This window comes from Anomaloglossus baeobatrachus, chromosome 1 (genome assembly GCF_048569485.1).
Source record: "Anomaloglossus baeobatrachus isolate aAnoBae1 chromosome 1, aAnoBae1.hap1, whole genome shotgun sequence".
In the NCBI taxonomy this organism is placed as follows: Eukaryota; Metazoa; Chordata; class Amphibia; order Anura; family Aromobatidae; genus Anomaloglossus; species Anomaloglossus baeobatrachus.
The window spans coordinates 793,185,282-793,204,380 of NC_134353.1; the positions used below are offsets into that span (position 1 = coordinate 793,185,282).

The 19,099-nt window shown below is 43.0% G+C and overlaps 1 protein-coding gene across 2 annotated transcripts in view; it reads right to left on the minus strand.

Annotated features, from left to right (window-relative positions):
- Positions 1–19,099, minus strand: part of COMMD10 (COMM domain containing 10) — a 430,106-nt gene that overhangs the window by 387,500 nt on the left and 23,507 nt on the right. For both annotated transcript variants that reach the window (XM_075324990.1, XM_075324991.1), the window contains exon 4: positions 15,485–15,640. In XM_075324990.1, coding sequence (XP_075181105.1) covers positions 15,485–15,640 — 156 coding nt within the window. The remainder of the gene's footprint in view (positions 1–15,484; positions 15,641–19,099) is intronic.

Below are 19,099 nucleotides of genomic sequence, written 5' to 3' on the forward strand. Positions count from 1 at the left end.
CACCTCCAGGACTACTCCTTCTATTATACTCCCCTCTCCCCAAGACTACTCCTCCTATTATCCTCCTCTCCCCCAGAACTACTCCTCCTATTATACTCCTCTCCCCCCCAGGACTACTCCTCCTATTATCCTCCTCTCCCCCCAGAACTACTCCTCCTATTATACTCCTCTCTCCCCAGGACTACTCCTCCTATTATACTCCTTTCTCCCTAGGACTACTCCTCCTATTATACTCCTTTCTCCCTAGGACTACTCCTCCAACACACACACACACACACACACTCTGCACAAAACATACCTTCCCCCAAAACACACACACACACACACACACAAAACACACAGCACCACACACACACACACACAAAACACACAGCACCACACACACACTCAGCGCTGCAGACACACAGCACTCCACAAACAACACAACACACAAACAACACTGCTCTCACACACACCCACACCCAGAACGTTTACAAAACTCACACAAACACTGGCAACTACACACAACATCTATATATGTAACAAAAATCATACATTAACTACACAATAATTTCTAGAATACCCGATGCGTTAGAACCGGGCCACCTCCTAATATAAATGACACAAGATGCATGAAAATCATGGCATTATTTTTTTAGACGCCATCAAGAATAAAAAAAAAAAACAAACCCAAGTGTTAAGGCAACCTTAATATTGCAGGTCCTGAATTGGTAAGCCATGAGATGTGTCTATGGTCCTGGTCTACATAGTGAGGATTCTACCTACATAATCCATCTCTTACAGGATAGATTACCATAATTAGTAGGAGGACATGATGATCACTTGGGGATTATCTTTTTTTAGACAAGTCCACTGAAGACAGTATTTATCATAGGTTGCTCTAACCTTGACTGCCCCTCAATGTGATCACCACCTTCAATGTTGTACACTGAGCTACTGATGGGTATGTAATGCTAATAACATACTAAAGGCTTAGAAAAGCCTTAGAATTGAGATCCCAGAATGACAAAAACCATTAGGCCGGTTTCAGACGTTTGTGTTTCAGGTACATTTGTTTTTAACGCGGATGCCACACGTACCCATGTTATTCTATAAACTTACACACACGTCCGTGTTTTCACACGGACCATGTGACCCCTCGTGGACCCGCACGCACACTGAGACAAGTCCTTTTTTTCTGTAGCAGCACGGGTGTCACATGTACCACACACTGATGTGATCAGTGTGACATCACAGACACGTACCGAAGAAAACACGTGTCTTGGAAAGAAAAAGATTTTCTATATTCACCTGTATCCGTATCGCTGTCTTGTGCTTCTGACCCCCGCTCATTATACTCCTAGAATATTCACTGCACATTGGAGCTGGAAGCCAGAGCATCGCTGGGGACAGCGCTGGGGACAGGTAAGTATTCAGCAAGCAGTGTGTGTGCGCAGGAGGTCAGAGTTCCCAATGAACTCTGATGAACCCGTGAAGTCTCCATCATGACACCCACTGTAGTGCGGATGTCGCGGAGGTGTCATCAGGAGTTCATCAGACTCTGATAACCTCCTGGATGTCATTGCACACACATTGCTTGCTGGATACTCCCGTCATCAGCGGTGCTGTCCTCGGCGATGTCCCCAGCGATGCCTTGGCTTCCAGCTCCGAGGTGCAGTGAATATTCGACAGTAGGAGCATTATTAGTTGGGGTGATAAGCAGGAGACAGCAGCGCCAAAGAAAGCAATGCTGGATACAGGTGATATAGAAAATCTTTTTATTTGAAAGACCCGTGTTTTCTCGGGTAGGTGTCACACGTATGCAAACACAGATGTCACACATATGTCACACATGCGACACACATAGGACCATACCCATGCGTGTGGCTTGTACCTGATTAAAACACGGACGTCTGAAACCGGCCTTAGACATAGTGAAGAAACCCCCTTCCAGTAATCAATCTGCAACTACTGGTATTTCTTTTATTCGCAATGAGAAACCCTCAGCCCATAAAATATATTCGGACATCATATGGATGATACGAGAAGCATATATCTAGATTGGGCCCATATATATAATATTTAGAGTTCTGATGCATTTAGACAAGCCAATGTCAGCTAGTTAACAAGGCCAATCGACTACACACAAGTATATGGCACTCATTTACTGGCTTGTCTCCATGGGTCAATGATTTGGGCAGACTTTTCTACCGGAATCACTGTGTTCCCATACAGCAGCATGTCATCAGCAGCACCACACCTGCTTACACGCGGTGCTACCAACAATGAGTGGTTTTATACCGGCATAAATGATCCGATCCTTGGTGAATTATTATTTTGCTCCCTCGTTGTGCGAATCCCAACACTGCGAATTATAGAGAATTAAAATTTAACGATCTTTGTGTGAAAGAGATTTTACAGTTCTGACAACTTTTCATATCCGCCCAAGTATTTATATGTTACATTATAGGAGGAGAAATAAGTTACAGCAATTTACGGATCCTTTCTATGCAGGATAACAGGGGCCCCAAATTGACCTGACCAGTGAGTATAATGGGGTCCGTTAGGTTTCGGTCATGGTGTCCTGGGCTTGTTCTGGTAAAAATGATGCAATCTGCAACAGAGCTTTCTAATTGAGGCTCAGATACAAATGTGAAAAGAACCTTAAAGAGAACCTGTCATGTAAAAACGCTATTAACCTGCAGGTATTGAGTTAATCTGCAGGTTAATATCTTTCTGTCGCAACACTGAAAGCCCCACTGCTGGGAGGAAATAATCTTTATTCCTCCCGGCAGCATCAGGCTTTCAGTCACAGCTCAGTATATAGAGAGCATTGGAAAAGTTAGTGAGTACTCAGTGTATTGTAATAGAGAGGTGCTGGTTGAACAGGGTGGTAACCAAACTAGCAGTCAGATAAAAATCAACCGCTCTCACATGCAAACTTTGTGGATTTCATAAAGCGGAGTGTCATGGCGGAGGGCACACTGCGCTTTCCACTATACTTTTGACACAGCGACCATTTGAAACCTCACATTGTCAGACACATATGTCCCTATACCCAGCACCACACTGTTGTATTTCTTTGCACAAAAAAAAACTTCAGCATTAGTAAATGTACAAAGTTTGCAACTGAGTGCGATTGTTTTTCATTTGACCAGTATACAGTGAATGGCGGCTGTAACCATGCCCTGGCACTGACTGGCAGCCAGCTGAGGATGGCATCATTATAGAACTGGCTGTCAGTTAGTGCTGGGTTGTGGTTAGGGCTGCCGCTCACCTTGTACCGAGCGGTGACTGAAACCTCATCAACCATGCTCCTAAGACTGTAAGCCTGAGGCTGCCGGTAGTAATAAAATAAATTATCGTGTCATGTTTGGAGCAAAATTTAAGAATTGAATATAATGTTTAATAATAATTTAATAAATTCACAAATCTGTATATAGGTTTAGCTAACAGTGATGAGCGAGCACTACCACGTTCGGGTGCTCGGTATTCATAACAAGCTGTCAGACGCTTGGACGGGATTGACATGTGTACCGAGAATAATGGAAGTCAATGGGGACCTGAAGCATGTTTCCGGAACATCTTACAAAAAAATCCTCGAGTTACCCATTGACTCTATTATAACTTAGTACATGAGTTAAGCCCGTCCGACCTGCTCGATTTGAGTACTGAGCATGGTAGTGTTCGTCCATTACGAATTGCTAAATAACACATTTTTATTAAAGACTTTCTGGCACATGAGTTCTATTATGTCCAGTATATTCATTTGTTCACGGCCCCGAATACTGCTGACCACTTTCAGGAGAAACGTATTATGTTCTATTTCCCTTGACCCTTGTGAGAAAATGTGCCCCATTTATATAAAGACTAGAAGCATGCCTCAGACATTATGTGACCAGTGAAGATTAGCCTTTGTACAACAATAACATAATTAACCTGAACAGCGTCCGACTTTGATGAATGAAGCACTTTAGTTCCCCATACAAGCATGGAGGTTAATTACATTAGAGCTTTGTGATCACAGTTTTGGGTAAAGGAGGAGAACGGGGGGGGGGGGGGGGGGGGGGGGGGGTGGATGAAAGAACTATGTTTAGTAGAGGACTAAATAATTTGCATATAGTCCAAGAAGAAAAGAAAAAAAAAAAAATTAAAAAGGTCTAAAAGAAAGTCTACTGATGGCATTGTTCAAAGCAAGTTTTCATTTTACACAGATTTGTTTTTGTTATTTACAGGCCAACATTTTTATTAAAAATCCTGAAATCTTGCAGTTTTCACTGAGTTCTTACAATAACATGAACCTTCCAGTCATTTTTCCATTCCTGGTTTTGGCTTACAAATACTAAACAAAAAAACTGCTGTGCAAAATGACAAATGTAAAATGTGACCTAAGGTTGAATGTGGCACAAAAGAATTGGGCACATCGCTCGACGTTTCCCTTGCCAGGCACATTGTTATTCAATGGAGGCAATTGATGGATGATCCGGTCACATGCCCTTACAATACTGACCATATTAGGGCAGAGATGACATGTAATCAGTGATGAAGAATGGAGAAAAACAAGGGGACGGCACAGTACCGGTCTGGACACAGCCGCAAATTATCTAATAGAGTAATTCATGAATTTATCTGGCGTACAACAAATCAAGTTAAAAAGGTAACGATACTTTCAAGTAATTTTCAGAATAAAGGCCACTTTACACGCAGAGATAAATCTTTGGCAGATCTGTGGTTGCAGTGAATCATGGACATATTGTTCCATTTGTACACAGCCACAAACCTGGCACTGATTGTTAACAATTTCACTGCAACCACAGATCTGCCACAGATCTATCTGTGTGTGTGACAGGGCCTTAAGCCATCATGTGTGAGTACAAGGAATAACACTATTTCTGGCCATTATATGACTAGTATCCTCCAGTTTCACCAGATTTCCCCTTCTGCAGGCTCAATCTGTTGATAGGAGGAGACTAGCTGCTTTAAGCTCTCCTATTCACAGAGAGTGACTCCTGCTCCTCGTTCGTTCGTTAGCACAGAGACAGAAGCAGCAAGGAGGACGTTATATGGCAGTACTGAGCTGTGTAGCTGTGAATCCAGCTCTGGAGACAGGCAAAACGCTTGTTTCAAACCTCATCACAATCTGCCTAGGTCTCCCTCTGCTTGCTTTCTGACTATATATGCAGGATGACCTACGGATGACTGGTGCAGATTAATACTTCTCAAAACATGAGGCACCTCCACTTGTTGGTGAGGTGCGGTTTAAAGGGCAGTTTTGACATAAGTGATTATATTCCAAAGAGGCTGCGCCGATATCTCCAATAGGAACAGAGCTCTTTGCTTTTGTTAGGCAACTTTCACACTTGCGTTGTGCGGCATCCGAAACAGTGCGTTGTGTGACGGATGTGACTGTTGCGTTGCAAATAGTGTGCTAATAAAGGTAACGGATTACTGTGAAAGAACGTTTTGTGTTGCTTATTTTTTTTTTTTGTTTCCTTAGCCAGGACAAGAGAGATAGAGATGCTTTTACACGATTCATAATGTTCTGCTGGGCATGCTCAGTAGAACGTGACGGAATCCTGCACTGGAATCCGTCGCCAGATGCATGACGACGTAATCCAGCACCATAGACATTCATTATGCCTGTTAACAGATCCTGACGGAATCCTGTGGAGTGCGGTTTTTTACAGCAACAAAAAACGTTACATTGCACGTTCCTCCCACCCGACAGTCAGTCACGTGTTTTTGATTTACAGACTCCCTCCCATAAAGATTTTTTTTCCCCATTAAATCTGTGTATAAGTGTATGTAACATAGTGTGTATGTATTAATATACTCACCTAACGCTGCTCTCTCTGAGATACAGCACAGTTCTGCCCCTCTTCTCAGAGACGTCACTGCAGACTCTCTGGGCTCCACTGCGCTCTGCGCGACCCACAAGCGACTTTGACGAGATTCCATAGGTTGAAAATAAAAAAGGAAAGAAAATAAGACTTCTGGCTGATGTATAGAGTGATCCGGATAGTCTGGAGAGCGGTGACGTCACCGAGAAGAGAAGCAGAACACCAGAAAAACAGCAGTAGGGGGAGTATATTACCACACTCATGCTGCATTACATGCACTTATATACAGGTTTAATGAAAAAAATAACATTTCATAGGAGGGTTTCTTTAAGAAAGAATTTGATGATCGGATTTTGTTTAGTTATTGTCAATTAACAATTTGTTGTAAAACTAAATAAAGATGCGGTTTTGCCTTCAGCATGAAACAAGACAAAAACAACAAAATCATGAAATAATATAAATATTAGCATGAAAACAAAAGCTGAAGATGATGCGAGCCGAGATCAGGATCATAAGCACAGACCTAATCCTCTCTATATAAGGCAAAAAGAAAATAAAAAGGTTGCGCTTTATATACAGAAGACGACATGATGATCTCCACATAGTGTGGCTCACATTAGCTGAATTTTCCATTGCTGCCGGTCTACACAGACTTTATGGGCAACCCTACATTCCGGATGGATACTTCACATGACCTCGGACCGTCACACTGCCACGTCTGTCAACAACTGGACAAATATTCTCACAAACTTTTCATTTCCACTTCTTCTGCAGATCTTAGAGAACATCTGTCACCAAATGCTGCTTTTCCATCTTTGTAATTCAGAAAAGAAGGATAAATATGACTGCCATACTCTTACCAGTAAAAGGTATCAAGTACCTGGAAGTTCATAAGAGTATCCATCCATCTAATACTCATTAATCCTCAAAAGTTGACAGCTATGCTTTAAATTATCAGCACGCTGGCTGATTTACTGTCTAATAGATCTGGGGTTGGACGCGTCTCCTACACTGTTTACCAGGCACAGCTCCTTACATTTAGTCGCGGCTTGGCCCGGTATTACAATTCACCATAGCATGGCCATATTCCATTGATCGGCACTGTAATACCAGGTACAGCCATTAGTAATAGTACAAGCTGTATCTGGAAAACAATGAAGGTGTCATGATCCAGGACCGGTATTCCCCACTCCACAGTTTCACAGACCCAGCCTGGTCATGTCAGGGGTTAACCCCATCAGCCTCATTCTGGTTTCAGGAGACAATATATCTGGTCGCTGCACTTGCATTCCAGTGCTGGTTATAGTTTTGTTCTGCAGCCTGTGACTGGCTCTGGTGAGATTTCCTGTTTGATCTGTCTCCTTTTAAGGCTATGTGCGCACGTGTGCGCTCTGCACCGCACCTAAAAGGTGCGCTTCAGAGCGCAGCTGAAAAGCTCCGTTCTGAAGCGCATGGTGCCGGCAGAGAACGTGCGCTCTGCCTGCAGCTCCTGCCATAGACAGAGCAGGGGCTGCCGGCAAAGCGCACGGAAGAAGTGACATGTCACTTCTTAGAACGCGCGCTTCGGGCAGCAGCCGAAGCGCTGCGCTCTAAGACGCCACATGCGCACGGCCCCTGCACAATCTGGATAGATTATGCAGGGGACGCAGGACGCATGCAGTTACGCTGCGCTACAAAGCGCAGCGTAACTGCATGTGATTACGCAACGTGTGCACATAGCCTTACCGTGCCCTGACCTGTACCCTCCCCCGTTCGTCCATCTATCCCAGTCCCTGACTTGCCGCTCCTGTCTGTTTGTGTTTCCCTCTGCATACCTGATCTCGCGGCTTCCAACTCAGTTCTGTTTTCTGGCTTGATTTTTATCCTCCCTCTGCAGTGACTTGACTTTCCTGGCTAGACCATCACTGTTTGACTACTCTATTGTCCCCTGGTGGTTCTCCTGTGAACTGCCTGCTGAAGTTATTCTGCTGTACTTTAGCTGTCTTTTTGTTACAGTGTTACTTTGACTCTCCTTCAATACTCAGCTGCCACCTTGTGGAGAATATGCTGTACTACGTCTCACTTGCCCTTTGTACAGCGTGACAGAAGGGCACCCGATGTGTACAGAAATGCTGACCTGCAGGGATGCCCAGAGTCATACTCATACTAATCTTATAATGGAGCAATGGAGATAGCCAGGAAAGCATGCTCCACTGTTAGTGAAGGTCTGATAGAAGAGACTACAGAGGGCTGCACAGAAGTCAGACTCGTAACTATCAGACAGTTATGGTATGCCGTATGCAACTTTGAAAGGGTTGCCCAGTCTTCTGATGAAACTGTGAAAGGGTTGTCCAGAGATCTGAGTGCTGCCAGTATGTGGTGCACACACTGTTAGGATTCATTGTTATTGCTAGTGAGAGCGGGCAGTCATTGTGACCACAAGCATGCAATTTGCCTGCTTCCGGTCACGTTCTGACTAGACATGCTCGACATATCTAACTGAACATTACTGTCAAATAATGACAGTAATACCCACAAATCCTGACAGTGTGTGCAGCACACGCTGTCAAACTCCGGAAGTCTCCAATCAAAGAGTGATTGTAGACTTTCTTGAGAAGACTGGACAACCCCTTCAAGGGCCCCATACACATTAGACTAAAATCAACCAAACCCACTTATATATCGGTTAAAGAAGACAACAATCCAGTCCACTGAATTTCAAAAGCAAATCTTTTTGTTTTTCAGGGTTTTCAGGTGGTAAGCCACAACCAGACAAGTCTCACAGCAACATTAACTACAAAACTTTGCCACAAGGAAGAGGTCCAAGAACAAACCATAAAGCCAAAACAGGTGATACCCAATGTCAATACAGTAAGTAAATACAAGGGAATCACAAAGAAAAACGGACCAAAAGATAAGTTGTAAAATACAGCAATAATTTATTCATACAAAAAGTGAACAAGGTGCACAGCGCTGGCAAAATAGAAAACAAACACTATCCTGCCCAGAAACACGCAGTTCCTAAATGGACCTGAAGGTGGCAGTGAAGTCTGCTGCATGAGTACCATAAAGTAAATGTGAGTGAAGGCTGAAGGAGAGAGGGGAAATGTGAAGAACACACAGCAACCACTTGAGTCACCCCAAAGTGTTTTCTCCAAAACCAGCCAACATTAACTATAATGGACAATACCCTGAGACATTGTAAAGCAGCAGAAAGAAGTCAGGTAACCAGGGGCAGGCGGACAACCCCAACGTACGTTTCACCAAGGAATGGCTTTATCAGAAGGCATCTGACAGCAACATTGTCAGGGGGAACTACTTTACATTGTATCAAACTGTCATATCTTCAGTGTTGTCCCAAGAAAAGATAGAATAAAATATTTACAAAAATGTGAGGGGTGTACTCACTTTTGTGATACACTGTATATACACTGGAGATCAAATTAGAGAACAATGTATGATCTACCTAACTGGCTACAAACAACAGGGTTTATACAGATAAAATAAATTAAAATACTAAAATGATTTATTTCCTATTTCAGGATCCCAGCTAAACCACTTTCAGGTAGAAAAAAAAAGTGGGTATATTTTGGAATTACTGGACCATGAGGCAGTAGATTAAAAGGAATCATAACACAGAAGTAACAGAAAAGTCAGCCCTGTAATATGTTGCTGCATATTGCACTCTGGGCCTCTCAGGAAGACGACAACATCTTTTATCACAAATGCATAAACTGTGACTGGAACTGCGATGTGGCATTTATAAGATTGTACACAGAGCAATTTCCTGAGAAGTCATAACTCAGATCGGGCCGCGCTTCTCTACGATACGCTCCATGACAGTTAATGATTCTGATCCTATAAGTTTATAACTAAACAAGGTGTCGTATACATATTAGCTGCTGTGAGCGGTTATCGGTTCGCCCATTAAGTGTGGCATCGCAGTGACATGCTCTCCAGACTGCTAATTCTGATGTATGGATCGGCCGCCAAACAAAAGCCTGTCAAGTAATAGAGATTCCATCTTCTAGTGCCGGGCAGTCACATTGGATGTGTCTGGAGTGAACGCACACAAATTTCACATACTTGCACACTGCCAGCTGCGGAGGAAAAAAAATGCCTGGTCTAAAAACAAATAGATAAAATGGACTGCAGTAATATCATGTAAATTAAAGAAATCAAATATAAATCTAAAAAGAGATGGTGTGTGTGATAAAACTCACATGAGGAAACAATGTGGGATGTGTGAAAATCAAAAAGGAATATTCTGAGAGATATTGTGAGGATTATGACATTCTTACATGTCACCCAGCTGTCCCATTCCATTTGCACACCCCCTGCCCTGCAGCCAGAAGAAACATCCTGCTCTGCCTCAAGAGAAAAATGGTGGAGGTGACAAAACCAACCAAAGCAAAAGCAAGCCCCCTGCTGAGCTGAGAATTCAGCAGGATATAGGCAGGCATTTATAAGTGTTACAACCAATCTTCAAAGACAGTCTCCAGGCTTTGAGGTGCCGATGTAAGAGTTACAATATTGGGGAGCGCGCCGCTCCCACAAATAAGGCACGTATATTTCCAGATTCCCAACAGCAAGAAAAAGGAAAACTCATGGCTCCACAGCGCCCCCCTGTGCCAGCCAACACCATGCATATTCTAAAGGAATAAACTTGTTTATCTGTGTATCTGTTTGTGACCACACCTTATCTGTAACTGTACTTCTGAGAATATATAATTGTGTATATTATATATAATATATACACACACACACACACGTATATATATATTAGATATATATACATACACACACGCTATTTATATATATATATATATTATATATATATATATACACATACATACACACACAGATATATATTACACGTATACATATACACACACACACACATATATATTACACGTATACATATACACACACACACACACACACACATACATATATATACACATATATTATATTTTTTTTTTACTTAGTCTTACATTCTACATGGTATGGTTTCTGGCCCGATATAGTTCTGTTAATGGATCAGGCCTATATCCAACGAGGAGCTGGTGGCAGTCTACTGCACTTTTACTGGACCAGCAGACTACTGTTCCACTGGGGCTAGTGAAAAGTTTTGTTGCCCTATCGGGGTTGTGAGAAAGCAGGGTGCCTGCGAGGACAGGAGAGGTCAGTGCTGCATTGCGCCAATCGGACCTTACGCACCCCTTAGGGGCGAGAAATGTCATGTTGGTGGAAGCGACTAGGTCGTACCACGTGGCTCCGACGTATTAGAGACGTCAGAGTCGGGCTGCGAGGTACAGTTTCTTCACATATTGACAGGGTCACGACCGAGCAAAGGAACGTCTGAGTGACCCCCGGCCCAGTTCGTGACAATAATGATTTGAAAAGAAACAGAAAAAGAAAAAGAAGAAGAAGGTGACAAGAAGGGGACATCAAAAAATCAAAAAGGAAAGAAAAAAGAAAAACAGAAGAAAAAAGGGGGAATATGTGTCGTGCACCACCTTCAGTATTAAATTAATGTACAGGTGCACAAATACGCTATGTGGCCAATATACAGACACATAAAAAGGTACATACACAGTGCGTCAGTACACTGCAATTAACTCATTCACTGCGCTGTGATTTTCTGTTTTTACACTTTAGTTTTTTCTTATTCTTATTCCAAGAGCCATAAGTTTTTTACTTTTCCATCCCTACAACATTATGAGTGCTTGTTTTCTTGCAGGATGAGATGTATCATTCAATTTATCACGTGATACACTGGAAATCAGGGGAAAATGTCAAGTGTTAAAATTGCAAAAAAAAAGTGCAATTACACAAAATTGTTTTTTTTGGGGTTTTTTTTATATACCATGTTCACTATACTGTAAAACTGACCTAGCAATATCAGGTCACTACGAATTATTGTATTTTATTGCAATATTGCGGCGGCCAAAAAACAAATTTTGGAGTTTTGATTTTTTCTCTTGCTACACAGTTTACCGATCGGACTAATTTATTTTCTATTTTGATAGATCAGACTTTTACAAACGCAGCAATATCAAATGTCCTGTTTGGGTTTTTTTTGTAATTGTTTAATTTTTAATGCGGACAAAGGGGTATGATTTGAATGGGTTTTTTTCATCATATATGAAACTTTTTTCTCTCTTTTTACTGTATTTATTAGTCTCCTTAGAGGACTTGAAGTTGCCATCATCCGATCTCTTGTGCTATACATAGCAGTGCATTACCACTGCTATGTATAGCTAAAACCACGATCTCCTATGAACGCCAGCCCGGCGTTCACAGAAGGATCGTAATGACAAACACAGGAGTCATTAGCAGACCTCCTGGCTGTCATGGCAACTCATGTGCCTCGAGATCACATCACGGGTGCACTAACGGGAAGGAGGAATGACGCACTCCTCGCCAGCGAGTGTTAAATGCAGCAATCAGAGATTGATGGTGTCATTTAATAGGTTGATAGCTGTGGGTGGTCTGTTAGAGGCACATAATGGCTGCTTTCATCAGCTGTCATGCATGGGATATGACGCGGGCTCAGCGTTTGAGCCAGCATCAAAGGCAGACACTACCTTTGACGTACATGTATATCAAAGGTAGTGAAGGGGGTTAATGAATAAATCAACTCCAACATTGTTATAAATGTTAAAAATGTAATATACTTAGCTTTTTTTTTATCAAATAGTGCAAAAAGGTTTTAAATTACGAGCTATGTTTGGTCTCCTTTCATTACCCCACTCAGATGAGGTCTGGTTTGAAACACGGAGAGGTAGGACATTAGCGATAAAGAACCATCCATATTAAGGTACACCTTGACGTGGTTGGATGGCTTTTATGCTGTTTGATCATAACATGTTAACTAAGTAACGCATGTTTTCATGTTTTTAACATTTACAGCACTAGTGGAGTGAATGTATTCATTAGTCGCACTGTGCTGCTATATAGTGTATGTATAAATGCGGACATGTCAGGGTGTGCAACTTATTTCTTATAATAGAAGAATGTCCACTGTAGAACAAGCTGTGTCCGTTTCTCTGCTGAGCGCCTTTGCAGCTGAAGTACGGCTTCATTCACAGAGTTCAAGTCTTATGTTTGGTGCAAATAACTGAAAAATTCCCCAAGTGTATACCTTAAACGTATCCTTAGTGTCCCATCACCCAACTGAGGCCAAAAGATCTCCGCCCTGCCTGTTGGGGCGGCAGGTGCGGAGATAGCCGCTCTCAGCAGTATAGGGAGGAGATACAGATAAGGATTCCCTACAAGGGCCACTACAAATAAGTAATGTATTACAGAAGCTCATGTCAGAGAACTTGGCTGGAAAAACTTCCCGACGTACACCACCAAGAAAAGGCTCATACACAGCGTGAACGGAAACACAGCAGCATCCAGATCGTACATGAATGTAATGCCAGCTTGTAAAAATAAAATGTAATCATAAGCCACTAACACTGAATTCACACTGGGTTCACAGTACAGTCTTGTATTATGAAAGGTAGTTTTTTTTTCTTCCCATAAAACCTTTAAAGATCCTGTCCTGTTGCATAACGAGTGATTAACGAGCACTACCATGCTCCGGTGCTCTATGCGCATAACGAGTGATGAGCGAGCACTACCATGCTCCGGTGCTCTATACGCATAACGAGTGATGAGCGAGCACTACCATGCTCCGATGCGCTATACGCGTAACTAGTGATGAGCGAGCACTACCATGCTCCGGTGCTCTATACATATAACGAGTGATGAGCGAGCACTACCATGCTCCGGTGCTCTATACACATAACGAGTGATGAACGAGCACTACCATGCTCCGGTGCTCTATACATATAACGAGTGATGAGCGAGCACTACCATGCTCCGGTGCGCTATACGTATAACTAGTGATAAGTGAGCACTACCATGCTCCAGTGCTCTGTACTAGTAACTAGTGATGAGTGAGCACTACCATGCTCCAGTGCTCTGTACTAGTAACTAGTGATGAGTGAGCACTACCATGCTCCAGTGCTCTGTACTAGTAACTAGTGATGAGTGAGCACTACCATGCTCCAGTGCTCTGTACTAGTAACTAGTGATGAGCGGGCACTACCATGCTCCAGTGCTCTGTACTAGTAACTAGTGATAAGTGAGCACTACCATGCTCCGGTGCTCTGTACTAGTAACTAGTGATGAGTGAGCACTACCATGCTCCAGTGCTCTGTACTAGTAACTAGTGATGAGTGAGCACTACCATGCTCCAGTGCTCTGTACTAGTAACTAGTGATGAGTGAGCACTACCATGCTCCAGTGCTCTGTACTAGTAACTAGTGATAAGTGAGCACTACCATGCTCCGGTGCTCTGTACTAGTAACTAGTGATGAGTGAGCACTACCATGCTCCAGTGCTCTGTACTAGTAACTAGTGATGAGTGAGCACTACCATGCTCCAGTGCTCTCTACTAGTAACTAGTGATGAGCGAGCACTACCATGCTCCAGTGCTCTATACGCATAACTAGTGATGAGCGAGCACTACCATGCTCCAGTGCTCTATACGCATAACTAGTGATGAGCGAGCACTACCATGCTCCAGTGCTCTATACGCATAACTAGTGATGAGCGAGCACTACCATGCTTCAGTGCTCTATACGCATAACGAGTGATGGGCGCGGCGCACTACCATGCTCCAGTGCTCTGTACTAGTAACTAGTGATGAGCGCGCACTACCATGCTTCGGTGCTCTATACGCATAACGACTGATGAGCGCGCACTACCATGCTCCGGTGCTCTATACGTATAACGAGTCATGAGAGAGCACTACGATGCTCCAGTGCTCTGTATTCGTAACTAGTGATGAGCGAGCACTACCATGCTCCAGTGCGCTGTACTTGTAACTAGTGATGAATGAACACTACCATGCTCCGGTGCTCAATACTTGTAACTAATGAGTGAGCACTACCATGCTCTGGTGCTCGGTACTCGTTACTAGTGCTCAGTACTCGTAATTAGTGATGAGCAAGAACTACAATGTTTGGGTCTCGTATCTAGTGACGAGCGACCACTAGCATGCTCCAGTGCTTGGTATTCAGAAAGAGCAGTCGGACGCTCAGACGGGCTCAACTCGTTTACCAAGTATAATCGAAGTCAAAGGGGAACTCAAGCCTTTTTCTGGAAGATCTACCATGTTCGAATTAAATGAAAATACTCTTTTCTACAAGATTTGAAAATGTGGTGTGAACAGATGCCAACTGGCCTTTTTTTGACCGTTTTTCTGATTTTCACCTACTGATGTTTGTTTCTAGAGTTATCTAAGGAGAATTTCCTACAATAGATGTGGCCTGCGGTCATAAATCAGCCGAGAGGAGCTCAGAAAACGACAAGTTACAAGCGGCTTCAGGCCTTCCTTGCGGGCTGCCTGGCGGATCATACGACCACTCATTCTGTATCAGCAATAGCATGTGCCACACGGAGGCTATAGAAGGCAAATGCTGCAAAATGTTTAATGAAACTAAAGTGGGAAAATTATTTTGAGCCCCAAATACATGAATTTAAGTAAAAAAAAAAATAAAATAAATAAAACACCTGGTTATCAGAGGTGATAAGGAAAACCACGGTCAAACAGCTGCTCATATGTAAATGGAAGCAGTAAGAAAACCTACGACTGTGAATAGTACAGATGTGAAGGAGGACACGATTACCTTTCTTGGAGTAAATGTCCGCTGTCTGAACTTCTCCACAATCTCCGGCCCGGCATTTTCCCAGACACTGGCAAAGGCTTCAATTTTACTCTGCTCAAGATGGATGTTCTCCAGCTGCTGACGAAACACCGGGGTCTTTAAATTGTGGTATACGGCCTGGAAAATAACACGAAGCACAGAAGGTCATTATTAGGATTCAGCCTTAAGTGTTCATTTTAAATAAACCTGAACACTAGAAGTCCATTTAACATTTCTACCATTGGAACCCTATGGAGCTCGAAATTCCTGGGACTTCTAGTGTTAAGAAAAGAAAAATACCCCAGTAATTAACCTCTTAATCTCCTTCTTTACTTTGATCCACCTTTGTGTCATTTTTCAATTAAAGGGAACCTGTCACCACTTTTTTTTACCTATAAGCTGCGGCCACCACCACCGGGCTCCTATATACAGCATGTTAGAATGCTGTATATAAGAGTCCATGCCACTGTGTACAACGTAAAAAACACTTTATAATACTTACCTACCGGTCACGCAATTGGCCATATGGGCGTCTCCGTTGTCCGGTGCCGGCGCCGCCTCTTTTGGCCATCTTTGTTCTCCTCTAGCCGCGGTGCATGACGTGTCCGATGTCATCCATACTCGCCGGCATTCAGGTCCTGAGCAGGGCAGATCAAAGTATTGTAGTGCGCCTGCGCAGGACCGGCGAGTGTGTATGGCAGACGCATAATGCACTAAGGCTTCAGAAAGGGACGAAGATGGCCGAAAGAGGCGGCGCTGGTACCGGACACGCCTATATGGCCAACCGCGCGACCGTTGGGTAAGTATTATAAAGTGTTTTTTATGTTCTCACAGCGGCCTGGACTCATATACAGCATTCTAACATGCTGTATATAAGAGCCCGGTGGTGGTGGCCGCAGCTTATACGCCAAAAAAGTGGTGACAGGTTCCCTTTAAAGTGAAAAATATGTGATCAAGTAGGAGAGGGATGGAGTGCTGTGTCAGATGACATGGCGTCCACAATCACTCAACTTCTACCCTACGGTGATGTTTGGGATGTGTTAAACCTCAGAGTGAAAACAAAGCAGCCAACAAGGGGAATTCCTTCAAGATTGTGGAAAACCAATGCCAGGTGACTGAGAAAATGCCAGTGGGGGGGAACTTTGTGGAATCTAAGGTTTAACATATATTCTGAATTGTTTCACGTGCATTAAATCACTCCTTGTTTCCATGTGTGTCTCTTCATGATATTGCTGCCTTCAGTCTGAATCTATTATGTGCACATTTCAATAGGAACTAAGAAAACTGCATGAACAGAGGTGTCCAAACTTTTAACAAGTACTAACTAGGAGTCAGAGACATGGTAGGGACAGCTAAGACGACTGTAAAGTTAAAGTCATGATGGCACAAGTATATGCTTAATTTATAGTTGCCTATTAAATCATGTTACCATACCCTATAGTGAATAGTGAGATTCCTGCCTACTATCAGATGGACATAGTCATAGGATATAGATCCAACAGTGGTTACAATGCCGGGTCATTATAATATTCACTTCTACAGCGCCATTAATTCCATAGCGCTTTACATAGATGAGCAGCACTGTGCCCATCGGGGCTCACAATCTAAAGTCGTGATCAGTAGGTCTTTGGACGGTGGGAAGAAACCGAAGAATCCGGAGGAAATTCAAGCAAAATTCCTTTCAGATGTGGTCCTTGGTGGGATTTGAACGATGCCCTAAAACCTCCTTGTGGCTGCCATAAGTACTCCACAAGTGGCCAGGAAAGGGGCAATCCTTGGTCTGGTGGTGACCTCGTGTAAAGTCGGGATCTGTGTGACTTTTGGTAGAACCCAGGAAAAGCAGTCTTATAATCAGTAGCACGTCCATGTTATCCTCTTCGTTACCCAGCCATTTCTTGCACAGATCAAACCGTACAAACTAAAACTGTAATCCGGGAGTTTCGTTGTTTTTCATATTCTCTTTATTATAAAATGTAATAAATCTTTAATGGCAGAGAACTGTAATGATAGAGAATTTTTATGAGAGCTCCTGCTTTTGGTAATGAGGAATGTCAATGACACAGAAGGACAGAGGTAACGTCCATAGAGATGTATAGTCCGGGATATAGCGGCGGTAGGAATGATTCACAGCCGTGCACTGAAAGTGAATATACCCCGCACTCGGTGCCCATTACAGACTGGGGGGAATACTACGGATATGTGATCATAGATGTACAATTGTTAACCCCTTGGGCATTGTGCTGTCTATGTACAGTACAGGGCATCAGCGAAAAAAAACATGACAAAATCGCACTGCAATAACCAGAAACACATGCCGCTGACCCTAGAGGATTCCCCTTCAGATGCCAGTCAGTAAGGGTTGTACCAGCTAAGTAATGACAGGAGGGTGATGGCTGCGCTTACCACTATTTTCTCCGTGTTCCTTTGACTCCACTATCAGGCAGTCCAGAGGCAGTTGAATGGCCTGTCCATTAACCAGATACTGATGACATATATTAAGAAGTCATCAATGTCAGATCAATTGAGGTCAAATACCTGCCAGCCCCCATCGGTGCACGGATATAAAACACACTGATCAGCGATGCATCGCACAGCTCCACTCATTGTGCAGTGGCTACTATAGAGTAGTAATGGCAGTGGGTCTGCAACCAATTTAAAAAGGGTTATCACACGAACAAAGTTCCCTTTAATCAATAGATCTTGGAATAATAACACGTTCCACAATTTGAGGTGTTATATAAAATGTTCCTGGGCTGAGATAATCTTATATATGTGCCCCTGCTCTGTACTGTGTAATGGCTGTGTCTGACCGTATAGGGACAGTCTGATCATACTACAGCTACTGGGCTGGCGAGGAAGTAAAAGAATATAAAGACATTACAATAGGGGATCACAGCTGATTCTTTGAGTTAAAACATTTATATTAAAAAAAAAAAAAAAAAAAAAAAAAAACACAGGCAGGGGAATGTTATACCTCACAGAAAGAATCAGCTATTGTTCCCTATTGTAATGTCTTTATATTCTTTTGCTTCCTCCCCTGTCCAGGAGATGTGGTATGATCAGACCATATTCCTGTACGGGCAGACACGGCCATTACACAGTACAGAGCAGGGACACATACGCAAGAATATCTCCTCACAGGAACATGTTTATTTTTTTTGCCTTCCATAGACCTGAGCACCATCTAATTTTGAGTGCTGCCTGGTAGTTTTTTGTTTGTTTTTTTAAAACACATCTATTTGTATAAATTATTATTAATCCCAGATCTATTGAGTAACATGATCTTTGCTCATGTGAGAAGTCCTGAAAGTTGTTTGCAGAAATATTTCAGTCTCGACGCAGGATACACAATGAATGGAGCAATTCTGTGCAATGTGTTTAGATCTGTCCGCTGATGGGGGCTGCCGGGTATTTGGCCGCAATTGATCCGACATTGATGACTTATGTGACTGAAGCCCAAATGTTGCCGAGAGGATTAAAATTTAATTTTCTCTTGCCAGCAGTATTTAAAGTGCCGGCGCACGGTGAGAATGCTACTCCCCTGCAGATTAACCCTGTATGGGCAGGCTCTGAATGCTACTCCCCTGCAGATTAACC